The 27,064-nt window shown below is 37.2% G+C and overlaps 1 protein-coding gene and 1 pseudogene across 1 annotated transcript; both read left to right on the top strand.

Annotated features, from left to right (window-relative positions):
* The first annotated feature begins 65 nt into the window (after positions 1–65).
* LOC109468697 lies at positions 66–807 on the top strand (annotated as a pseudogene).
* A 325-nt stretch (positions 808–1,132) lies between these two features.
* Positions 1,133–21,708, top strand: LOC109469024 (protein prune homolog 2-like). Its single transcript, XM_019767414.1, has 9 exons — positions 1,133–1,221; positions 2,738–2,819; positions 11,386–11,474; positions 12,086–12,325; positions 16,265–16,432; positions 18,613–18,715; positions 20,492–20,623; positions 21,218–21,304; positions 21,606–21,708. Exons 1-9 carry the CDS (start codon positions 1,164–1,166, stop codon positions 21,706–21,708), a joined length of 1,062 nt encoding a protein of 353 aa, XP_019622973.1. The 5' UTR covers positions 1,133–1,163.
* Positions 21,709–27,064: the final 5,356 nt, after the last annotated feature.

The following is a 27,064-nucleotide window of genomic DNA, read 5'->3' as shown; positions in this document are numbered from 1 at the left end:
AAAATGCACTAATTACACCCGCATGTGATAACTGTTTGAACCCTATGTGATACAGGTTGCTGCAAGATTGGGCAGCAACCTGGGGCATGAAATTCAACCCTAAGAAATGCAACACCATGTCCATCACACGGAACAAGAACCCTTTTACTTGGATGTACGAGATGTGTGGCGAGTTTATCCACCAAACAGAGCAGGCCAAGTATCTTGGCATCACTATCAGCAACGACTTGAAATGGTCAACACATATCAGCACTGCTGTAACACGTGCCAACCACACACTTCATTTTCTCAGCCGTAACCTTCGCTACTGCCCCCGTCAAGTCCGTGAGACCGCATATTTCAGTCTTGTTCGCTCTACTATAGAGTATGGTGCAGTTATCTGGGATCCTTATCTGAGAAAGGATATTGACACACTTGAAATGGTCAACCGACGTGCTGCTCGCTTTGTGACCAGTAACCACCGTCGTCAGGATGTCAGCGTCACAGCCCTCCTGCATGACCTGAGATGGCCGTCACTTCAGTCTCGACGACAGCAAGCACGACTAGTAATGATGTATAAGATAACCAATGGTCTCGTGGCTATCCCATCCAGTCGGCTTATCCCGGCAGTTGCTCGCACCCGTGCCAACCACGCCCACAAGTACAAGACTCTGAGACCACACTGTGACATTGCAAAATACTCATTCTATGCTAGGACAATTCCTGAATGGAATAACCTTTCTGCCGACGTAGCTGAGAGTCCATCATTACAAACTTTTAAGAATCGTTTATCGTCACTTCCGTAATCATGTGTATATCTCCCCTCTGCGCGATATCCCTGTATGTAGGGAATTTGCAGAGTAGTAGCTAGAACTAGAACATGTGCAATGTGTTATCACATAAGCTTGATCACCAGGGCATATTTTTTGTATGTGTCCAAAAGAACAGTTTTTGGTTTTCCTGACTTTTATTATCATGGTATAAAATTAATTGTAAAACTTTCTGTTTGTTCTATACAGGATCCTCTATAACAGCCTAGTTTGGGTTTTCCTTACTTGTGTTAGGAACACTTTACTTACAGTATTATATTATATAATATAATTATTGTTTTTCCTAAGTATTGTAACTTTCTGTTTCTTTCTATACAGGAGCCTCTATCTTCATCCTCCCCCAAGACATCAGTAATGAGTCACCCCCTGGCTGGGTCAGGGCCCCCGACCCCTGAACACATGGCACAATCAGGTGGGGAAACTTCTTACCTTTAACTTACTTGTACATTGTGTAACTAGAAAAGTAACATTTGCAAAGCAAATGCATAATTATATAATGTTTACCTTCTCATATGGTCTGTTAATTCTTACTCAAACACATTCACATAATATGGTGACAGGAGTCTAAATCCCTCCTGCTATAAAATCGCAACATTATGTAACCCAACACCAGTTACCATGGCGACAGACAGTCTGGTGCAGGTCATTGACCTGGTCAGTGTTTGGAACAGAAGAAGAAACAGAGCAAAAACAATATGTTTTCCTTCGGTAAACATAATGAGAATCTCTGAAACTAAATTGTATAACAGTTAACTGCTTCTGCTATACATCATGAATATTGTATGTTTTGCCAACTTGGAATTTTGCCACATCTCCAAGGAGACAGAATCATTTCCATGCTATTTATTTATTTATTTATTTCATCTTGTAAACACCTGGGTAGCCTCTACAGCATAATATTGCTGATTTTCAAGAGGGCCCAGGGTCACAAACAAATATAACATAACATAAAGCAAATTGTATAAAAGTAAATTATACAATCAAGTAACAAAAGTTAACAGAAATCAGTATAACTGAAAATCAGTATAACTGAAAAGTTAACATATATAAACATATAAACAACTGAACAAAAATATACAAATCATTGAATCAGCTATGCACGATACATCACACACAAGGGAGAAAATTCAATCAGAAGATCCAGCCCTGTGAAACACTAAGTCTTGAATGTGTCTCCGTAAGAAATTTATTGTTTAGCAAGAGCAGGCTTTGTCATATCATACATGTAAGTGTCTATGCAGTGTTCTAGCCAGTGTCTGCCTTTCTGTCTTTTTACAGAAATTTGTTGACAAAAATGTTACCCAATCTTTCATCTTTGACAGAAAGCTGTCAACATGTAAAGATATGGAAAGAGATGTCTCTAAACTAAGAGTAGCCTACCAGCAAAATTTGCTTCTCAAACTGTAAGACATTGTCATTTCAGAGGTTCAACTTTTCAAAATTTTCCTGGGGGAGCATATCCTCTGCATAACTACAAAATTGAGATGATGGAAAAAATTCTGGCTAGAACACTCCAGTATAGTCTATCATGTCACACTGCAGAACATACTGCACCTGCACGAAACCCGTAATGTATTATGCATAGCACTTTGGCAGAACATCTCATATAAGGTTGTACTCGCGCATATGACACCCAGTCTGTAGTTTCCAAATTTTATTGCGGAAAAGATGTCTTCCATTGCAAGAAAAATTCTTAGACTAATGCAACGTTGACCAAACATCCAACAAAAACCACGAAAAATCGGGTTTGCGCAGTCGCAGTACGTTCTGCCGACATGCTGTATAGTCTAAAAGGTCTGCTTTTGGTGATAACTGAGTCAGACATCCTTATCACTGTGATGTCCTGTGATGAGTGATAATCTGTGAGTGCCATCCAGGCCATTGTCTTAGTCAGATCAGCTAAGCAGTTTCCTGTGTTCCCTTCCCAGACTCCCCTCGCCGTGAGCGGTCCAGTCACGTGATGGAGGGGGTCGCGGTGCAGGAGGAATGGCAGGATGATGAACTTCCAGGGTAAGGCAGTCCTGTATCTTTGCTAATGACCAGGTTTTGTAAATGATAGATCCTAATGATAAGAAATATATATTCAGTAGATTTGGTGATTTAGCAGACTGGATAATTGTTGCAGCAGTTCAAACTTATAAAAATGTGACAAGTCTTGATTCTCACTTTGCATTTCTAGTAGACTAAGTAGTTGTCAACTACTAGACTAACTCAATACTCAATATTCAACTATACTCTAGATACTAATTTAAATATTGTCTATGAAGAGTGCAGTAACGACATCACAAAACTAAATATAACTATATGAGAGGAGTGCATTTTGGACTTCAATGCAGCTTATAATTTATTGCAGAAATGAACTTTTGGCAACAGTTATCATAATATTTAAAAATAGTTTATGTATACTGTTAAAAGAAACAATATTTATTTTCATTCATAGAGCCTCAATGACATCCTTTAAGTTACATAATAATTTAATAATATTATTTATGAAATCATATTATAGGTCTTTGAAACTCTCACAGCAATTTTAATATCATATATATATATATAAAGGATTTGACTGCCAAGAAACTTGAATGAACTTAACATAGCCCATAGATGAGCTCCCATCACGTACTCAGAGCTCTACATTCTTGGGTAATCCTCCCCTATTGATACTCTGTCAGAGGAAAATAACGTCACGACCGTCACTGTAAGACCGTCTCGTGACAACACAGCGTTCTTAAATTGGCACACGGGCGCTATCTTTGCTTGCGTGTGACAGGTACTCATAGACAGCCTTCAGTGACGCATTGTTGATTTAATCATCGCCGAAGACACACAGCCTTGACGTCAGCAAGCCTTAATTAGTTGCCATGCCAACGGATGATGTCCGTTGTCTCCATGGAGGTTTCCGCTGAGAAACTGCTGGGCTGCTTCTGGTAACGCCGTAACGGTTCTTTTGTGTGACGTGAAAAACCCCTCCCTGTGTCTTATGAATAGTTTATGAGTCAAAGATATAATCGTTATCTGTTGTATTTGTGTAAGCTTCTTGTTGTGACGCACGTGTGGAGGAGTCATATGACCGGAGTACTGTGTATTACATATATGGCAAGCCTGGAACACTTGATACTGACTGCTGATTTATTGCATTTATTAGAGTGGCTTCGGGGGTTTTCTGAGTTGGGGGACGCTAGGGGGGATTCTTAATAAACTCAAACATACCGTACAGGTCTTAGTGGGTTGTATTACATTTGGTGAGAAATACATTTTATGGTACATTTTGTACACATACAAATGTATGTAAATGTTTTGGATTGTTTCTGTCTTGCTTATAGCAAAATCTTTTTTGATGTTATATTTGGTGTCTATAATATTGGCTTACATGCAAAAATTATTATTTCTAAACATCTATATATAGCTGAAAATAATAATACAGAGATATGAGTACCTATTATATTAAATTGTAAGATAAAAATTAGTTTGTTGTGTAGTTGATTTACAAAGAAGTATATTGTATGAAAAAGATTAGAATAATGTAGATTTTATATTTTACAGTATCCTGGTTTCCAACTGTATTTTCTTTGAAATGTGCTCACTTCCAATTAAATCACCATCCATTTCATTAATACTATAATTCATCATACATGTACACGTGAATGCACTTACCAAACATGTACATGTACATGTACAACAGAAAATATAGACCCCAGGCACAAAATGGAATTGATGTTGTCCCAAAACTCAGTCATTGGGGAGGTATCTAAGCCAAAAAAAAACAAAGTGAGAGACTCAGTAATATGGACATGTTCAAAAACTCATTCTTTTCTAGAACTCGCTGTCACCAAGTACAGTAAGGGCATTATCATTAGATAGCTTTAAAAAATATTTAGAGTTAGATGTTCAAGGGTTAGGTGTAACAAGTCGATCGGCATAATGTAGCGAGCTGCCGCCGCGCTGCATGCCTGTGAAACTGCTGTGCTACACAGTTATACCTGTTATACCAGCTATACAGATACAGAAGCTGGTGTGTTATGCTGAAGGGCGGTTATACCGGCTATACAGATACAGAAGCTGGTGTGTTATGCTGAAGGGCGGTTATACCGGCTATACAGATACAGAAGCTGGTGCATTGTGTCGAAGGGTGGTTATACTGGCTATACAGATTCAGAAGCCGGTGTGTTACGCCGAAGGGTGGTTATACCGGCTATACAGATACAGAAGTTGGTGTGTTATGCCGAAGGACGGTTATACCAGCTATATGGATACAGAAGCTGGTATGTTACACCAAAGGGCGGTTATACCGGCTATACAGATACAGAAGCTGGTGTGTTACACCGAAGGGCGGTTATACTGGCTATACAGAATCTTATACAGATACAGATACCTGAGTTACGAAATTTGACGTTACCCAGGGGCCATGTTTCTGTGACATCTAAACAAACACTACAAGTTGATATTTTCTGGCATCTAACTAGTTCCAACACTCAGAACTTTTAAGCGTTCCACTAGGTTCTCCACTAGCTCACACAACTTCACCATCCAAATTCCCTGTCGAAATCTTTTTACAGTGACAGTTTCTTTCCCTGTACGGCCAAGCTTTGGAATTCCTTCCCTGACAAGTGTTTCCCACCAACCTACAATCTACAGGCTTTCAAATCAAACGTTCACCGCCATCTCTTGACATAGACATGTTTCTCATATTTCTAGTTCGAGAAGTGATCGTATAGGCCTTGCATTAAACCACTCCGTTAAAAAAAAATAAAAAATTGACGTTACCCATGTTTCTGTGACATCTAAACAAACACCAGGCTGATATTTCCTGGCGTCTGAAGTGTCATTAGCTTCAGCAGATATCGCTGGCTGCTTGCCTAATAAAAATCCCAGTGCATGTGACTGTGAGTAAGTGCCAGGGTGAAGGGAAATTTCATTACCGCTGCATGGCTGTGACAATTTGGTGATGACTTGCTACCAGGACCCGGAGAGGAATTACAATGAATCATTCAGTTCCCAGGTTTTTACCTCCATGAAAAATGGAGGTATTGTGTTTGGCGTGTCTGTCTGTGTGTGTCTGTCTGTGTGTGTGTTTGTGTTTCCGCACATTTGTAGCCAGCATAACTTCAGAACGCATTTATGGATTGTGATGATATTTGGTACATTGGGTTAATGTAGGTCTTAGGAAGACGAAGGTCAAGGTCAAATATTGGCTTCCTGGTGGATGACCTTGGTACTGCAGCAGAACAGTTTTTGTATCTTTTGTCCTGAACATGCTATGGTCTTGGATTTTTGTTTGTCATAGCTGCCATAGGAAATTTCAGATACATGTAGTGGCAAGAAAGACGTACATTGTGGTATCAACTTCGAATCTTGTTAGGCCAGTTCAATCATAAAATGAGAGAAAATGATGCAGACATTACACTTTCCTACTTCTTATTGAATATTACCCAAATCATCTTTTTTCCTGATAGAATTAAAAATTTATATGACCTAGAAATGTTCCAGAAATGAATTTGGAGCCCTGGCTTGTCAGATGTTCTCTGAAACAGCCTGTGAAGTGTGTTTATCTGACCTTTTCCCAGTGTGTTATGTGTGGTTGAGTGAGCTGTGTTCCCGGGCATGAAATATTAATTCAACGCTCCAGGGCCACAAAAGGATTTTTCCTACAAAGAAAACTGGCTCAGTGTATTATTATTATTAGCACATATGAAAAATAGGACATGGTCAAAAAGCTATTATCTTTCTGATTTATTTATATTTATCATATGATTTTATGTTTTGTTAGAGAAAACTGTGTCATTCCTCTAGAATTTGTAAACAGATGGTGGAGTAAAAATAAAACTACAAAATATGAAAAAGAGGGCATGGTCAAAGAAGCTATTATCTTTATGAGTTATTAATATTTATCCATTGTTTTTAATTTTTGTTAGAGAAAATTGTGTCATTCCTCTAGCATTTGTAAACAGATGGTGGAGAAAAACTACAAAATCTCGAAAAAAAGATTCATCAAATTTAGGCACATTGTCAAAGAAGCTATTATCTTTATGATTTATTTATATTCATTCTACGATTTTATCTTTTTGTTCGAGAAGATTGTGTCATTCCTCTAGCATTTGTAAACAGATGGTGGATTATACTAAAACAAAAAAATCTCTAAAAAAAGATTCATCAAATGTAGGCCCATTGCTTAATGATGTATGTCATTAATCCAAAGAGGATATACGGGTCATGAAACAGAATGCATAAATTGCTTGAAACGTAATTGCCCATCTATTCAGATAGACACACGTTCGTGCGTTGCCCCCTTTTCTTCCCCCTTAGAATTCCTTCGCATTCCAACGTTTATTGATTTTTCGCGGAATTTCGTGGCTGGAATACGTGAGGGTTGTTGCAGGGATCTTCCCGTTATTCCAGTGTGTTCGCGCTTCCACGTACGCTCCCCTTGACGTTCTAGGTGTCGGATTCCAATTTCCTGACTCTAACCTTGATGAAGGTCACGCACGCATAACGCGGGAATCAGCTTTTCAAGATGGCCGCCTGTAATCAGTGATACTCGTAGTTTTTCCCTCGATGATGGTCGTTACCGTACACAGATCGTGATGGGCTCACTGTAGGTTTGAAAATTTTATTCATCTTCTATGTTTAAGTGTGTTTTCCATGTTTCCCTCGTAATATACGTTGCGTAAAGTAAGTATTTTAGCACAGTCAGCCTTTTACTTTAGGTAATCTGCCCTAAGGCTCTGCCTTTGTGTATAAATCCCTTTTTTGCAGGCAATTTTCCAAGTGGAGGCATCTAATAGCGATTTCCTCTTTGTTATGACTGAACCATTGATTCTGGTATAGTCTTTTCTGTAGTTTGTAGCCAATTTGAGGTAACTTAAAGCTTTTTTATAGCATGCAGTAGTTTATATAGGCTCCTACGGAATTCCAAGCAGGTGTTGTGAAAGAGAATTGATTTTTACATGGTCTCTGTGGACTAAAAGTCCAGCTGAGGCCCAGAATTGGGTAGAATGTAAGCAGAAGGTCATATTGCCCTGATATTTACATTCAAAGCTCTACACAGAATGTCTAAAAGATATTTCAGTTATAGCAGCCCAAATGAAGAAATGAAAGAATGCAGTCTAGGAATCATTCCTGTATATTTGTGGGTGTATTAGCTATTACATAGCCTATAGGGGATATTTAAGCTTGTTTCTATAATTTCATTCTAAAATAGCCTCATTACTCCCTTGGGTACTATGATATTCAGGAAGCCTATCTGTACGAACAACATACATTTCACCATCTAACCTTTAAAAAATTGTGTAGAATTTCCATTTAAAATTTAGAAGCTGTTTTATAGATAACATAATTATTGTACCGATGTACATGTATATTACAGGGCACGAAATACTGGTTGAAGTGCACCCAAATTTGGAGCTGTGCACCCATTTTTTTTTCTGTGGGTGCACCAGTGCACCCAAATATTTTCATAGGTTTACATATGTAAAGATGTTAAATGTATAGTAGTATACAGCATATTCTGAAGATGTAAGGGTCAAAATAATAATAAAACCATTGTTATAAATACAATATTGAGAAATGAAACCCAATTTTTTAGGTTTTCAAATGAATACGTTGGAAAATTTGGAATACATGATTTTTGAGCTTGCTCTTGCTATTTATAGATTGCTTGTTTTACACAGTGCTGTAAATTTATGTTTTGAAAATATTGTATTTTTCTTCTGAAAAATTGATTAGCACTATTTTTATGGTACACAGATGCTGAAATTAATCATGTCAATATGTAATGACCCCAAATAATACATTAATGATTAAAAGCATATCCATTTGCTGGATAAAGTGTTATTATATAATAGTTTCTATCCAAACAGTAACCTTTTACTAGTACTGATTAGTTAGTATAGGACACCACAGGACCTTTTAGAAAGTATCAATGACAAAAAATATTACATTATGTTCTCAATGTTTTTGTATAATTGTCATCAAAATATGTTTTGTTCTGTCATCATTCACTTAAATGATTTTCAGTATACAGCATGTAGAGTAGCACTGTGTCAAAAGATGAAACCACTGGTAACAATTCTTGTGATGTACTAAAAATATTCACTGACAGACAGTTTAGTCAGGCATACGATGTACCTACAATGTACATAGTACATTGTTATAGTAAACATTTTCAAGAGACCACTAAACATTTGTTTCCTTGCAATTGGTTTAAACCATGATACATTGATAAGTATTAAGATAACAGAATGTTGTCAAAATGACTCATCCTTGAGAGAAAATCATAATGCCTAGTGCTCTGTATAGTATACTTCATCCTGAAATTAAACATTTCAAGGCACAAACTTTCTCCTGAAACCAACTTGAAGACCCTTTCTGTGGCCTCAGTCCAAAAGTAATTCCCCTTGAGCAAGTTTAATCTGCCTGGGGCAACTGGATTCTCTCCCTGACTCAAAACCAGCCCTGCAACGCTAAATGTAATTATGAAGGCTTTTGTAGGCTTTTCCACATCACAAGCATGTCCTTCACTATACATTATTTGTGATGTCAGGAACTTTCTTTACCAAAGTGCGCAGTCGTGTTATTAAAGATAAGCTTAACTGTACAATATTACAATATGCATAAAATTTCTTTTTTGAATTGTTATTGTAGTGTCAGTCCCAAACTTGAAAAATTGTATAAAAGCTTTAAATTTACAAAGACAGTATATTATATACAATGCATTTTCATTGATTGATTTTCACTACCAGTTTACTTAGCCCCCTGCTGTTACGTAGTAATTGCACTACTGTGTGGCCCAAGGGCTGTAGAAGTTCAAGAGATGGGCATTCCCCTTTGCACCATCTGGTGCCAGAGAACTTTTACTTTTCATACAAATACAATGTACATAATATATGTTGGCTCCATACTGAAATTCCTGTATTATGTTTGGGTGGACTGTGACTGGTTTGTAACAGCATGCTAGAAGGACTTTCATGTGGCATTGCACATGTACATGTATTCAGCTATTTGCTCCATACTGAAGTTACATAAAGAAAACCCCATGGAATTCCTGTACTGTGGGTGGGTGGACTGTGACTGATTTGTAACAGTCTGTTTCAAGGACTTATTTAAACTTTTTGTATTTAGCTATTGGCCCAAGACTATTAAAAGTTACATAAAGAAAACCCTCTGGAATTCCTATATTGTGTGTGGGTGGACTATGAAAGGTTTGTCACAGTCTGCCGTAATGTGAAGTGACAGGATGTGGAGGTGGTTATGAATGTTAACTTCACTGACGCAGGTGCTCATCCTATATTGTCATTACATCTCCTGTCAGCTTATAACTATACAGTACATGTACAAGCCGTATACATGTATATATGCACCTATAAGCTATAATATTTTAGTAGTCTTTCTCAATCTTGGACAGACGTACGTCTGGTAATGTTGGTGAGGCGAAGGTATTTAATAACTATTGTTTGATTTCTCTAGTAACTGTTTAATGCCATTGAAGAGCAATCTCTGTTTTTAAGAGTATTTCGTGTTTTGTTTTTTTTGTATGTACATGTATATAGTAGTATTAGTACTACATACATTGTGATGTGGACATGTGCTAGTATTATGTAATTCCTGCATTTTGACAATTTTAAAGCCTCTTCCTTTCAAGAGCATTGAATTATGATGTGTTTGCTGTTAATTTATGTTTAAATTATTATTTTGTCGCTTACATTGCCCTTCAGTATGAATTTGCATTCAAGAATATTTATTATCATTTCTGTATTCATATAGAACATATGAAGGTTATTCCATGGTGATTTCAATGTCATACACTAGTCCTTGTCTCTTTGGCACTGAAATGAGACCATACAGGGTAGTTTGAGACAGAAAGACGGATCTATGTGAGGGAATAGGCCATGTAATGTGCCAACAGAGGCTGACACTGATCACATTATAGCCACGTATAGAGCCTCTGGGAATTACAAGGATCTTGGCAAGGTTCCCAAGCGTAGAGCGGAAAGGCTGTGAGATTTCTGCTCCACTCGTGCAAATAATCAGACTATCCAGGACTTAGACAAAGAAGAATAAGGACTTTACAACAAATTTTGTATGAAAGCAATGGATGGTATTTCAGCACTAAGGACATACATGTAACCTACTGCTAATTGTGTTCAGCCTCTTGCTGATTTTCAAAACAACTTTGAATGGGAGTTTTTCATTGTTTGATGATACTGTCTTGTATTAAAGCAATGGATGGCATTTCAGCACAAAGGACATACATACATGTATAACCTCCAGTTAATTGTGTTCAGCATCGTTGCTGATTTTGGAATCAGTATTTAATGTAGGACAGTAAAGTCTTTGAATTGAAGATTTGTTAATGTTGTCCATTCTGCTATGATTTGATGCTTACCCTCATGCATTAAAGCAATGGATGGCATTTCAGCACTAAGGACATGCATGTACATACATACATGTATTACCCCACCCTTTGCTAATTTTTGCTGCTTGTTTTTAAAAAAGACAGTATATACATTGTAACAAAGGACAGTAAAGTCTTTGAATTGAAGATGAATTTCTGTTAATGTTGTTCTTTCTGCTGTGTTGCTAGGCAACTACCAGAGGATGACCTGGAGGATCATGGGACGGAGTCAGGGGTCAGTTCTCCCAGCACCACCCTCAGTCCTGACAGGGAGAGAGGTCAGTTAGAGGTCACCTTTTCAAAAAACATTGTTTTCCAAAAATTCAAATAAATTATTTTTAAGCAGTGTACGTGTATCTGTGAATAGTTACCAAAGGAAAACATAATTTTTTTTGCTCTGTTTCCTCTTCTTCTCCAAACCAATTATGTCAATGACCTGAACCAGATGTCTGTCACCATGGTAACAAGTGTTGGGTTACATCATGTTGCAATTTTATAGCAGGAGGGATTTAGACTCCTGTCTGACCATATATATATATGAATGTGTTTGAGTAAGAATTAACAGAGCAGACCATATGCAAAGGTAAACATTATGGATTTGCTTTGCAAATGTTACCTTAGTTTCTAGTATTGATTACTGTGTTTTCTAAAACAGTCTTTTATAATGTCAATAACCTAAACCAGATGTCTGTCACCATGGTAACTAGTGTTGGGTTACATTATGTTGCAATTTTATAGCAGGAAGGATTTATACTCCTGTCACCATATATATGAATGACATGATAGTGTTTGAGTAAGAATTAACAGAGCAGACCATATGCGAAGGTAAACATTATGCATTTGCTTTGCAAATGTTATATAATATTGATTTCATTGTTTTCTGAAACAGTTCCCCCCTCGTCTCTGGACCTGGGATCAGGCGCGAGACCCAAGCAGAGAAAACGTGTCCCGCTGTCCCCCAACCTCAACGTCAACCTGGACAGCACCATGACAACCCAGGACAGCGTGGACGAGACGCCAGATGACCTTGATGATGACGACCTTGACAACCTCCCCGATGACATTGACACGCCAGACGACATTGATGACTTTGATTCATCAGGACATGGAAACGACCTTGAATGGGAAGGTAAAAAAAATCTTCATCTTGAATTTTGTGTGACTTTCACACTTGGTTGAATGAGGACTGTTCAGTTAATATACAATTGTAGTTTGAGCCAGTAAGAATAATTCCGAAAAAAGGATTTGTATGTGAAGGATGAGGAAAAATGTTAGAATAGCTGAGTGTACGTAAAAATGAGGATTTTTTCAAGGAAGTTGACACAAACATGTGGAACTGAAAACGAAAAATTTGTGCAAGGTTTTGCCCTTGATGATAAATTTGTATTGTCCCACAAATACGGAAAATCGGAAGATCGGAAATGTTGCAAGATTAAAATTGATTTTTATCATCCTGCTTTGCATGTTTTTGATGTTGTTATTTTACTTTTCACCATTACTTGCTGCTTTGGCTTTGCAACCCTCAGAGCTTTCATAGGGGCAGTCTCAAATGTTCATTTTGATCTTTGTCATTGTCAAAGTTTTACCTAATTTGAGCCAATGATGACAGAAAAAGTTGTGTTTGGTTGTTACTGAATTGGAAATTGCTCCTTTGTTTTTAGTAGTCTAAAACCATTTATATTTTGGTTTTTCTTTTAATGCCCACGATCAGGATAATGATCATTCTGGCACACTCATTTTCACCTGAGCAAAGTGAGGAAAGTTGTGTTAAGTGCCTTTCCCAAAGGCACAAGGTTGGTGACATGGCAGGATTTGAACCTGGGACCTCTTGGTTCTGAGCCAAATGCTCTGCCATTATGCCACACAACCCCACAATCTTGAACATTTATCTGGCTTGAACTCATAGAATAATAAATATGAATTGGCTGCAAAGTGTACTGTGTCATATTAATCAGTGTTGAAAGTCTTTGAGATTGTCCCTGCTAAAGCTATAGCAGCTATTTTGTAAACAGCTTGAGTGACTTTTATAGCACAAACCTCTGTTGTTTTGACTCTGATTTCGCTCATCAAACCCAGACGACATCTGTGCCCTTTCTGATGAGCTGGAATGGGATGGTGAGACGGTTGTTGCTTCACTGTCAACTTTGTAGTCAGACAGACTTATTATTAGCAACATCAATCTAACAAGTTGTTTCTATTGGCTTTCTTGGTACTAAAAGTTTTATGGGAAACAACACATGTAAAGAATTTTGGCATGTTCCTCCCAGTAACTTTCTTCAAATCACACAGAGCTGCGGTTGATTCAAAGTTAATATGTTTTTTTTCACATAAAAGTAGTTTGCAAAATCTGAAATTTGAAGCTGCTGTATTTTTGGGATAAGTAGGTCCCAGGTTCTCCCTTAACTGTGAGAGAAAGATTATTCCAAAAAAGCTGCTTTTCACATCAGAAATAGATTTTAAAAATAATCAAATAAGGATTGTTTAAAGTCCTTTACTTGATTCTTTTTAGAATCTTTTTTTTTTACTGTCTAGTGCATGATGCAGAGTTGAGTCCATTTCTGAAAAATCCCCCATACTACATGTATATCCTTCCAAAGGAAGTCCAAAAGCAGCTTATTAGATTGGTGTTGCCTTATAGCTTAAAGATTGTATGTATTGTTCTAACCACGTTTTAACTCACAGCCTGCTGCCTGACTTATTGCTGGAACAAAACCTTCATGTTATATAGATTGTGCTATATCAAGGACTGGTATATGTTGTCTTATGATGCATGTTTTTTTTTGTATATAACTTGACAGTCTTTAACGTATAAGCACTTCTTTTCTATCTACATTATCTTGTCAGCATTCTGTCTAACTTTATGAAAATTAAAAGCAGCTAGAATCAAGCATATCAAAATTAAATTTTTTAGATTAACTAAACCTTCAATGTAAAGATAAGGAATTTCCATGCAACATTATTAACATGGCATGCTCAACTCTCAAGTACAAGAGTTTTTAAACAATGAATCTGGTAATAGGTAGTTTTATATGACACTCCTTTTCTGTAAGGAAATTTAGAATTTCTCAATTAAAATTTATAATGCACAGAAATATCACAATCTTTTAAACAATGCATGGCACTATCACCATATAACATTTCTGAACCAACAGTTTCAGTATTATACAGAAATATATTAGTCTACGGTTTCAATATCATTGTAGATTGTGTTTCAAATCTAATTGAAGTAAGAAAATAATGTAGTGTTTTATTATTATAACAAACCAAAAATTCATTCTGAAGTTATTTTTATTAATTTCTAGAAAGAGTTTAGCCTGGTGCCCATCTAATTCTAGCTCCAGTTTCACTTGTAAAATATATTTAGGCCACACCAATTTGATTTCAAATTGTTGGTTCTCAGATCTGCCTCTTCATTTTTTTCTAATCCCCCCCCCCCAAAAAAAAAGATTCTGGTTCTGAATCAACTAAAAAATGCTCATATTTTGCAGTTGAGAAAAACCCTTGTCTTCCTAGTCCCTACAGTTTTTCCATGTATCAATGCAGTAGTTTGATTAGAAATTCAAAATTCATTGTTGAAATATTGACCCATCCTTTTGTGTTGACTTCATGGCTCCTATCGTGGCATTTGGGCTATATAATAGGATGCCTAGACCTGTTTTTATTTTTTTGCCCTGTCCTTCATATTTTTTCTGAAAAATCTAAGAACCAACAAATTTAAGTGGTGTGGCCTAAAATATATTTAGTGTAAAAGAAATCAGAGGAGTGGCTAGATCTAGAATTGGATGGGGTCCAAAATAGAAAAAGCTAGGATTCAGTAGGAAGCAATTTTATACTTGAAGTTTTTGTTGTGAGTTGTGTTTGGTTTGTTGCATGGAGGTTCCTTGTTTCAGAGTTGCTTTTGGTGTACGTGCCCTGGAAAACTCAACCAGACCTCAGTATACATACAGGCAAGGAGATGTCAACCTTTTCTGACTTTTCTTTTTTGCCATGTACTAACTAATTTTTCATTCAAACAATTTAACATTCATTTTAGTTAGGAATTAAAACAATCAATTTTTGTTACTACATGAACTTATTAATAAAAAGCTGTAGGGAGCTCAAGAAAGGTGGAGGGTTCTGTGTTGAGATAAAGGTATAAGAAGAATAGGTCAGACTTTAAACTGCGAAGGCCCCGGTCTGTATAAGCTTGCATGTTTGTGTACTAACATTAATGTTTGTTCCCTATCCCTCAATGGCAAGCTTTAGGTGCATTTCATCTACTTTGCCTGAACCAGGAAGAAATTTAGCAGGTTCTGCTTAAATGAAAGTGTTTAAAAATATGACGTTTTGAAAAAAAGGGAAGAAAAGAAAAGAGTTATAGAAGACAAAAAAAGAGAAGTGGGTTGGGAACAAGTTTCTGCCTGCCCTACAATTCTTCCTAGTCTGTCCCTTTAATGACTTGTAATACATATGATACATACAAAACTGCATTTGCCAGTGTTGATAAAATTAGAGTCTTCTTTCCTCAAGAAAGTTTATAGAATATAAAAATAAAGAGTCTGACTGAGATAGGGACAAATTTCTATCTGCAGCCCTAGAATTCTTCCTTGTTTCTCCCTTTCATGTTGTATTTAGTACTAAGGCCACACCAATTTAATTTCTTGGTTAACGGATTTTTGTAGAAAAATAATGGAGCAGGCGGGCAAAAAAAAATAGAAATAAAAATAGGCCTAGGCATCCTATTATGGCCCAAAATGGTACGATAGGAGCCATGAAGTCAACATACCAGACTGGTTCAAAATTTAAACAATGAATTTTGAACTTTTAATGATACCATTGCATTAAAAGATGGAATGACTGTAACAAGTAGTAAGAAAATGACTGTTTTCAACTGTTCAAGGCAAAATATGAGCATTTTGCAGTTGATTCTGAATTTTTTTTTTTGCAAATCAGAAAAAAATGAAGCGGCGAATCCGTTAACCAAGAAATTAAATTGGTGTGGCCAAAGTCTTGATGTGACATACATAACACTGCATTTGCCTGAGTTTGACATTCAAAAGTCTTCTAACTCTCCCCTGTGCGTTCCCAGACGATACGCCCATCGGGTCCAGTCGTACCACCCCCCAGGGCGAGAGTGTTCCGCAGTTTTCCGCGGACGAGGAGGCACGCATGTGGAGGACCGTCGTGATTGGTGAACAGGAACACCGCATCGACATGAAGGTCATTGATCCCTACAAGAAGGTCATCTCGCACGGAGGTGAGTGGATCTCTCTAATAGTAGGCTGTTGACGAAAAGGAATGGATATTTCATGAGGCTAGGCCATGTTGATTTGATTATATGGATGACATCCTCCCATGTATGAATTTTCAGCGGTTTCCACTTAAAAAATTTTGACCGTACTATAAATCATAAATCATACAACGCATGCAAAATTGCAAACAAAATATTGGGAAAGGATACATTATGATGTAAGTTGTAGAACACGAAAATCAACTCCAAAGGCAAAGAAGAAAATGTGAAGAAATGAAAATGAAGAGTCTATTATTCGCCATGTTTTTGTGTTTACTTGTTCAACCATCAACAGTGGTCAGTGGATCTCTCTAATTTTAGCCTGTTGACGAAAGGGGTGGATTTTTTATGAGGGTAGGCCATGTTGATTTGATTATATGGCATCCGCGTGCGTATGAATTTTCATCCGTTTCCATTTTAATAACTGTAAATCGTACAAAGCAGCTGCAAAATGAGCAAGTGTACTGTAAATTGCCAAAAAAATTATATTGGAAAATGATGCTAATGTAGAATACCAAAATCAACTCCAAAGGCAAAGACAAAAATGTGAAGAAATCAAATTGTCTTTTTCGCCATACCATACTTTGTGTGTTTATAGTCTTTTGTAGTTATTTGTTCAACCTTCAAGACAGTGGCCAGTGGGTGTCTTTAATTTTAGCCTGTTGAAGAGAAGGGATGTATTTTTAATGAGGGTAGGCCATGTTGATTTAATTAAAAGGATGACATTGATTCCTCACGCGCTTGATATTTCCTCCATTTGACACGGCAAACCTGGTTTTTAAAAGGGAATGCTGTTACCAAATTCGAACTGCAAACAATAATTTCACAAGAAAGTTGACAGGAAGAAAACAAGAAAAATCCAACTTGTTTTTGTGAAAGCTAACCTCCCTATTATCAAATTGGAACTACAAGACTTAGTGTTAAAAACAACAGCACAAGAAATTTGACAGGAACAAAAAAACAAGAGACACAACTTGTGAAAAAAGCTGAGCCTATCAAACATTTCTAAAAATCACAACAACTAGCCTTCCTGTTATCATTCCTGGTCTTATGTAACATGTTATCCTGATAGATACTAATTCTGCCAATACTGTAGTAGTTTCACATTCCTGATTATGTCCTTTTGGTTTTTAATTCTCTTTTCTCCTTCCTTCAACTGACTTCTACAACACGACAGGGAACACCAGTAAGCCTGACCTCCTTCCCTCCACTCTCTAGATAACTTAAAACAGTTCCACCAGCCGATCCAGATAAAACCTAAAAAGCTCACAGATGCCAGAAAATATACCTTGCTCCAATCTCCTTGAAAACATTAAAGCCTTTAATGCCTAACTCTTTCATACCAAAGCAACGCTTAAAAAGATGAAGGAGGCTGCCTTAAAGGCATCCAGTGCAGTTTTTAGGGCTTGGAAACTCAATTTGTCAAAGCCAATATTCTAGCCATTTACCTACACACTTAGTTGAAACAACACTATTCCAATGTATATTGACCCTCATGAAGCAATGGTTAATGGAAAATGGTTACTGGAAGGGCCCTGAGCTGATTTTTAGGGTACCACCCAGAAAATAAAGGACTCATCTTTGGGCTTGTTTCTGCAGTTTTAAATGCCCAAAGTATGAAATGCTGATTTAAATGTGCTAATGTGAAGCAGTATGTGTCAGTATCACAATTGCCTTATTCACATTATTTCCAGTTGCCCATTGGATGCCTTTAAATGAATCAAAGAAGAATCAGAAGAGATGGATTCTAAGGAATTTGGTCAGGAAGTATGCACTGGAAAATAATCTTTTTCAAAAAAAATCTTTCAACAATTCAGAAGAAGATGGACAGCAAAACAGAGTAAGAAAAATGTACATGAAGTTTGTATCATAAAATAGAAATCTCAGTAGTTACAAGGCATTCGTTTTTGCCTGGTCCAAGAAATTGAAACAAAATAAAAAGAGCTTTGGATCAGCTGGTGGTTAAAACTGTTGTGTTGTTGTCCCTTTCTCGTTTCCTTTTCTTTCATCTTTCCCGGTCTCCTATAACTGCTAAGAGAATGATGTTGAATGTCAAAGAAGCATAATTTTCAACGTTGCTTCTTTTTGTTTGTTTGTTTGTTTGTTTATTTTGTGTTTACTAACAGTGCTTCCCTTTGTTGTTGAAGGTTACTATGGAGAAGGGCTGAACGCCATCATCGTGTTTGCAGCATGTTATATGCCAGACAGCAGCAGGCCTGATTATAAATATGTCATGGACAACCTTTTCCTGTAAGTACCGTTCACCCAATACATGGACAACCTTAGGCAACACCAATTTAATTTGTTCGTTCTCGGATTCGCCTCTTAATTTTTTTCTGATTTGCAAAAAAAAAAAGAAGATTCTGGTTCTGAATCAACTCAAATATTTTGCCCCCAACAGTTGAGGATAGTCCTTTTCTTCCTACTTGTTACAGATTTTCCATCTATCAATGCAGTGGTTTGATAAAAGTTCAAAATTCATTGTTTAGATATTAACCCAGCCTTTTGTGTTTAATCTCCAAGCAGATCTTTCGGTGGCAAGACAGTATCCATTGATCCATTGGCCAGAGGAGTGTCCATTAGCCACCGAAGATCTGCCTGCAGTCGAAACGTCAAAGGCTATTAACACCTAGTTGTTGCCTGATCAAAATATTCTTGCCAAGTAGTTTATTGCCCTGACCACCAGGCAAGGCTCTTGCCCTCCTAGTGAGCCAGCTGGTTGAGCATTACAGGAAGTCTCTCTATGGGTCCCCTCACCAACTGTTATTTTGGACAGTTTAACTATAGGAAAAGAAGATTCAACACATGGTTTGTGATATCTGCAGTTTTGAACCACAAGGACCCCAGTTATTGACATTTCTATGTTTCAGCCAGCATATTTTAGTACCAGCATACAGTATTAGGCCACACCAAGTAAATTTTATGGATGACGTCCGCGCGCGCATTGATTTTGGCCTGTTCCTAGAAAAAAAAACAAGAAATTCCGCTTCCTGTAACTATGACCAAAGAGTCACGACAGTGCTGCAAATCGTCAGATTGACGTAAAACCCGTAACAGGAAAACAGGACAGGATGACAACTGCTGTTCCACCTGATTTATTGCTGTTTTGATGATGAATAAAAGACTTCTTGCTTGTTACACTGTGTCACCTCATTCAATTTGTGTCCTAACATTTGTCTAACATCTCTCAGACTCAGTATATTTCTAATCTAGGCATCTTGTTTTTTAGGGCCCTTCTTGTTTTTTTTTCGCCCTCTCGCATTAGATTTAGGGTCTCCAAAGGACGTCATCCATAAAATTTACTTGGTGTGGCCTTATCTGGACAGGGTTAGGTGAGAACTCCCACTGAGATGTGCGCGGGTGACTGCATTTGTCCCAGATTCAAGCTATAAACCGCTTGTAAAAATCTTAGCACAACAAATTTTTGATAGCTGTTAATAGGGGCACAGGGAGGGGCAGCAACACCATTTTTGAAAAGAGGTGCTCCTCCCTGTTCGAGTACCGGCAGATCTTCGGTGGCTAATGGACACTCCTCTGGCCAATGGATACTGTCTTGCCACCGAAAGATCTGCTTGGAGATTATTTTGTGTTGACTTCATGGCTCCTATCGTAGCATTTGGGGCTATAATAGTATGCCTAGACCTGTTTTTATTTTTTTTTCACCCTGTCGCTTCATATTTTTACTGAAAACATTCTGAGAGCCAACAAATTAAATTGTTGTGGCCTTAGTTGACCATGTTGATTTGATGATATGGATGACATCCCCTGGAAACCCCAAAACCGATGCGAGCATGCGAATAAAAAATTTATGTGGTCATGAAGATTAATGTTGAACAAAGGAATAAACACACCGAGTATGGTATGATGGTGAATAATAAACTCTTAATTTTCATGTCTTCACATTTTCTTCTTTTCTTTTGGAATTGATTTTGGCATTCTATGACATCAAGATTGTTTTCCAATATTTGTTACATATACTATGTACTATTGAGTTGAACATAATGACTGTGTTATGTGTTGCTGTAGGTATATAATAAGCACCTTGGAGCTCCTGGTGGCAGAAGACTACATGATTGTGTATCTCCATGGAGGCACGCCCAGACAGAACGTCCCTTCCATTGGCTGGCTCAAGAAGTGTTACCAGATGATTGACAGGAGGTGGGGACAACTTTTTATTCAAATTCAACTATGGGTCGTTCCATTCTTCAAGTTCAAGGAGGGGAACTCTTTTTTTGGAGAGGGAAAACAGTTCAATTCAGTGGGGAGATGGTCTCAGGACAAACAAAAAAATTGGCCTTTTATATGGTATAATATATGATGCTGTACAAAACAATGCTCTTTTAGTCGAACAATTATGATTATTTTATAACATGCATACACACTTCTCTAAACAACACACACACACACTCGTATATACACACACACTCACACACATGTCTGTCATTGGTGCTGAACACCATCCACACACAGGTGAACATGCCTGTCCTTGGTGCTGAACACCATCCACACACAGGTGAACATGCCTGTCCTTGGTGCTGAACACTATCCACACACAGGTGAACAAGCCTGTCATTGGTGCTGAACACTATCCACACACAGGTGAACAAGCCTGTCCTTGGTGCTGAACACTATCCACACACAGGTGAACATGCCTGTCCTTGGTGCTGAACACTATCCACACACAGGTGAACATGTCAGTGACTGTTAAATTTCTCCCGCTGATTGTTTGTTTGTTTGTTTGTTTGTTTTTAGGTTACGTAAGAACTTGAAACAGTTGCTGATCGTGCATCCGTCCTTCTGGCTCAAGACCATCATCCGTTTCACGAGACCCTTCATCAGGTAAGGCACTTATTCTACATCCTGTCATTTAATGTAAAAAACACCTGTCAGAGACCACAGTTTGGTCTCTAACCTGTGTTTTATACATTCTTGTTACAGTCGTATGGAGTATTTTTGAGTAATTTAATGTGAGTGTACTGAAATGATATTCATAGTTTATATCATTTAAGGTTTATACTGGTTGTTTAGTTGCCAATCTATATAACACATGTGTTGTTTCATACATGTCCTTAGCTAAGACGTTTGCATAATTATGAGACTATATTTGGTAACCTGAGGTTGTGTGTGCTTTCCTCTGCAGTTCCAAGTTCTACAGGAAGGTGGTGTTTGTGTACAGCCTGAGTGAACTGGCAACCAAAATTCCCATGGAGTACATCTACATACCAGAGCATATAAGGGAGTAAGTCTGAACTCTGACCCAACATGTGTCCTTGGGTCCACTTTGGCAAGGTCACACCAACTGTCTTGGTTCAAAAATAACTTTTTATATGTTTTTGAATAGCAAAGTTTTTTCTTTCACAACCATTTGTTAACAAGAGCAGACATTTCGATGACCGGCTGTCATCTTCATCAGGGCAATTATGATTGGTTAACTGTGCACTGAAGCATGGTGACTTTTACTTTTTAACCTTCATTGTGCTGAAGTAGCCTTTTGGCAACTAATTATCTATTGGTTATAGGATTAGGCAGCAGTGAGAAGGTTAAGAAAAAGGCTTTTTGCATGCACTTTTGAACTGAGTACTATGTTGTGTGACTTTGCTAAAGAATGGCAGTATGGCTTCTATTCACTCCCAAAGTGTTATGGAGGTTACAGTGGACACATGTTGTGTATATGGCTGTGTAACATGTTAGCCAGTGACCATACCCACCCATTTTTTTAGCTTGACAATTTGATTTGTAAAATATTTTGTATGTGTGGAAACAGGAAGATTTTTATGCATTTAGAACTATTAATTTGAGCTGAACAATTTTGATTTCATACAATCTGTTAAACTTTTTTATGTAGAAAAACAGCAATATTTTTCATACTCAAGTGTTTTTTTTTTAAGGTTGATAAAATGGGTAGGTTTGAAGCCCTGGCTAACAGTGTATAGCCTTGTATGATGTGGTATATAGAGGCACATGTGGGGACAACTTTCTTCACTCTTCACTGACTCACAGGACAACAACAGATGACTTTCCTCTCTCAACCACTGTTTTTATTCATTCTCTACTGTAAGGCTATCTTTGTACTATTATCAGAAGTCTATTTTCCAGTATTATTTCTTTCTTACCTCTCTTCTTTACCATTGTACTCTTCATGGTTCACATTTACTCAGTGGTGCAATACTTGTTTAAGACTTTCCCACCTGTTGCATTCTAAATCATAATTATCATTATTATGATATGAGATTTAAAAAATAAAGATGGCAATTAATACTATTATATAAGAAATTTTGAAACTTTTGCACTACTGGTAACCATTTTAAAAATAAATGAATTCACTGTGTCTGATTAGCCATTAACAGTGATATTATTGGTTTAATTTAAATATTTAAGTCTCATTAATTGTTATTTAAAATTGTATAATATTACGTTGCTTTCGTAAGCTTGTTTTAATGATTTTACAGCATGTTTTGCTTAATTTCTGTGACTGATTTTTGTCCTATGTTGTTTTCTTTTCAAGTTTTGATAGAAGAGTCACCAAGAAAAGATAGAAGTGTCAGGTTTGATCATAATCCATTGATTCTGTTTGCTTTCTTTGCATGGTTCTGGGTTGAAGTGTTCTCTAAGATTTCTTCTATTCTTTGGTACACACTTACTTAGATCTCTTCTGTATCTGTCATAGAATAGTAAAATGCATGAAGTCTTCCATTTTTTGTAGTGTTAAACTCAAGTCATGGTGCAATACCGTAGTTTGACAAGACTTCATTTTGTTGGTGCAAGCTTGTACAGGTATCAAAAATATTGCACAGTAGTGTGTGAACAATTTCTTTGTTCACTGTAGATTCGTTTATCTTATTTTTGCCAAATCTTACTATCCATAACCCCTTATATTAGGAAGGCCTGTTACAAGCTATGATACTCAGCTCACCCCTAACTGTGTTCCACAGATATGACAAGGACTTCCAGATGAAACGTTCCATGAGTTTCATCGCCGGCCCGGCTACGTCTCCGGTTGGGTCGCCAACGACGCAAATGCAGCTGAACAGACCCGGAGCGCGGCGACAGGACAGCGGCACGTCCAAAACCTCGTCCACGGTCAGCCCAAAGTCCGAGACCATTCCCGAGTCACCTCCAGGGAAGACTGGGAAAGTGGTGTAAACGGTCATCTGTATTGGTAGTTACATGTACATCTTTAGAGTTAAAACTTTATATCCAACACCTAAACTTCTCTCACCTAGAGCTTTCGACCAGTCACTCTGGTCTTCCTCAGTAGACTTCAAAGAAGCCATGTGACAAGCCTCACTGGGTCAGTCTACTGAGGAAGACCAGAGTGACTGGTCGAAAGCTCAAGGTGAGAGAATTTTTGGTGTTGGATATAAAGTTTTAACTCTAAACATGGTGCAAACAGTCTTGTGCAGCACGTTGGTTGAACGTACTGCGCCTGCGCGAAACCTGTAATGTATTATGCATAAAACACTTTGGCAGAACGTCTCATATAAGGTCATATTCGCGTAATATATAAGGTTAACATCCCGTCTGTTGTGTTGGAAAAGATATCATCTGCAACAGGCTAAATTCTCATGCAACGTTGACCAAAAAATCCATCGAAAACCGTGAGTTTTGCGCAAGCGCAGTACGTTCTGCCAATGTGCTGTCCGGTGCAGTTTAGGCCCAAGTCCCCAGTGTACATAATTTGATTTAGAGCTCGTGCTTTTGTAGTCATGCTCCTTTGTGTGTTGTAAGAATGCAGGTTTACTCTTTTGCATTGCAAAGTTTAACCTAAAGGGAAGAAGCAAAACGTGTTAAACTTAACAAGTCATATAGCACAAGGCCACTGCTTGTACTTTGCTGTGCTTGAAGCACAAAATGAAAGTATCAGCAAACCAATATTAGAATGATTCCTTGCATGCTTTGCAGAAGTTCAATCAGGAAATATAGTAATTTGTTTTGTGTGGCAACGCTCGCTTTAAATGTCCAACAGTTATAAAAATGAGCATTTTTTAACTTTAAAGTTAGGGATGAGTGCCATGAGTTTCCTGTGTCCAATTTTGGTGCTTGCAGAAATTAAGTTAAGAAAAGCATGTATTATTAGTTTTTGAATTGTACTACATGATTGTGATTGTGTACAATTCATCTGTAAAAAGTTGCTTTGGTCTCAAAACTTGCTTCTCATTTTTCGCTTGAGACCACATTGGTCTAAGTTGTATATTTCTTGGCAGCAGCATATTTGCGTAGTTGTTTTTATATAAAAGTTGTACAAAAATGTATGTATGGGGACTTGGTAATTAGTACACCTAGTAACTGATTTGCCATTGATGAAAACTCCTGGAAAGTTGAATTGTTGGAAGTTCTATCAAGATTTAAAAACTATCACAAGAAAAAAATGTAGCTTGTACATGTCTGTGAATAGAGTAAAATTGTGTTGTCACCTCTGTAGAAAATCAAAAAGGGCCTATAGCTACATGTTACTAGCTGCTAGTAGCTTGTTTGAACCTATGTCTTGTTGAAAGAAATGTTACAAAAAGTCTGTTTAATACATGCTAGCTATAGTTTGGTGAATACGTGAGCACAGTATATGCACAAAGTTTATTGTAACCAGATGATATAGACGTCTAGTTTTGCGCTATGAGAAATATTGTGGAAAAAAATCATGTTTGAATATAGAATCTACTCAGTAGACATATGATATGTTTGGAAGCAGGGTTCAGAAAATGGTTGTGCACAGAGTGACATTTTTTGGCGACACCACAGGAGTGGAGCCGGTAGCTGTGTATTTGTAGTGAATGTCAGTATACAAGATCCCTAGAATGTGTTACATGTAGAGTTTGTTTTACAAGTCCTGTCAACATGTAGTCTTTCAGATTGTTTTCAAGTCTGGTATAGGTCTGTCATAGCTTTGTGAAAATCAAAGCTAAAATGGATTTCAGCTTATTACTAACTATGACTGACACCAACATGTATAAGATACATTATGCAAAGGTTTGTGTATGCTTAAAATCTCGGATATCCCCTTCAAACAGTACTTAAAGTTGAGGAGACCAACTTAAGGATGATCCAACCAACTTAACGTCCTGTAGAAAAAGTTGTCCTCCCAAAAGAAAACCTTTGTTATATTTTCTCTGTATCCTACTTTAAAGTTGGCTGCTCTTTAACATGTAGTTGTGCTTTGGACGTTGTCATTTTCTTTGTTCACAGTTCTCACACAACAAAACCTGTGCACCTGGAATGTACCACTTTTTAATAGGGGTGTCTGTGTCTGCATATACTGTAGAGTCAGTTAGATGTCAGTCATTGTTTCTACAGTGTCATACTACATGTGATTGAGTACTAGTAATCACTAGCTTTGCTTTCTGTAGATCAGAAAGCTTGATTTGACAATTTAAAAGTTCACACCGACTTCTTGTACATGAATGTATGCACAATTGTTTCTATGTTTGAGTTGCACTGAACAGAATACCCTTATAGGAAATTATGTGCTAGATTATATTGTTGCAATGATGCTATATTTTGTTTGTTTGTAGATGGGCCAGGAAGGATTTTAGTGGCTGTGAAGCATTTCAAAAATTCACTTTATTATGAAACTCAATGTTTTGCACAAACGTCTAAAACGGGTGCCAGAGTATACTTAGCAATTTTACGGAATACAGTGCAATTTTACGGAATATAGCACAATCCGTAAAATTGCACTATATACAATACAATTGTACTGTATTCTGTAAAATTGCACTGTATACTAATACGAATGTGTTGTTTTCCGTAAATTGCATTGTATTCCGTAAAATTGCACTGTATTCCGTAAAATTGCACTGTATTCTGTAAAATTGCGCTGTATTCCGTAAAATTACACTGTACAAACTTACTCTGGCACCCCTGTAAAAAATGCAGACAGAAAAAGATATGAATTAAAGGTGCATACAGAAAAGCTTCACCAATAGCTGCCCTATGATTTTTCCTGGTCCAATCTTTGTCTTGTAAATTACATGCATCAATACATGTACTTTGTGTACAATATAGAGCAAGTGGCCGAAACTTTGTTTTACTTTGCAAAGTCAATCTTACAAATGTTCAAAAGCTGCAAACCGAAGTATACAGTCAAGTAATATCAATTTATTGTAGGTTTGTAATGCAGATTTTTTGGTATTGTATTGATGTCAGAGAAAGCTTTTTTTTTTCTCTCAAAGTGCAGGTTACTTAGCAATCAGTTGTATCAGGCCATAGTCTTTGTGGAAAGTTACATTTGTACAATGTGTTACCATATATGCTGTGCAATCTGTGATTTTTGTTAGACCGTCAAGCTGCAATGAGAGGAAGATCTATTTGACTGTTATCACAGATGGAAAAAAAACAATAAACTTTCAGCGTAACTAAGTGTGTGCCTCAATTGTTTGATTTGTATAAGCATTGTTTCATATTGGGAGCTGTCAAAGAAGCTTAGCATATCCTCAAATTGTACAATATTCCACTGAAAATATTTCAACTGAGTATTTCAATTGTAAATGAGGTGTTTAAGAGTTTTAACTTGTATAAATGGTAATGTTTTTCAGAGACGATTGGTTTCATGAACACTGATGTTGCAGGTACATTTTCCAAAAAAAGCTCCATTTTCAGCCGTTC

Source organism: Branchiostoma belcheri, unplaced genomic scaffold (genome assembly GCF_001625305.1).
Source record: "Branchiostoma belcheri isolate BF01 breed outbred unplaced genomic scaffold, Haploidv18h27 scaffold2, whole genome shotgun sequence".
Taxonomy (NCBI): Eukaryota; Metazoa; Chordata; class Leptocardii; order Amphioxiformes; family Branchiostomatidae; genus Branchiostoma; species Branchiostoma belcheri.
This window is presented reverse-complemented; position numbering and strand designations above follow the sequence as displayed.

What these genes read in the sequence shown, in the direction of transcription:
- LOC109469024 (XM_019767414.1), top strand. Translation starts at nt 1,164, where the DNA reads ATGAGTCACCCCCTGGCTGGGTCAGGGCCCCCGACCCCTGAACACATG. An exon ending in CAGTCCTGACAGGGAGAGAG is followed by an intron (nt 11,475 to 12,085) that starts GTCAGTTAGAGG and finishes TTTCTGAAACAG; the next exon opens with TTCCCCCCTCGTCTCTGGAC. An exon ending in GTCATGGACAACCTTTTCCT is followed by an intron (nt 18,716 to 20,491) that starts GTAAGTACCGTT and finishes GTGTTGCTGTAG; the next exon opens with GTATATAATAAGCACCTTGG.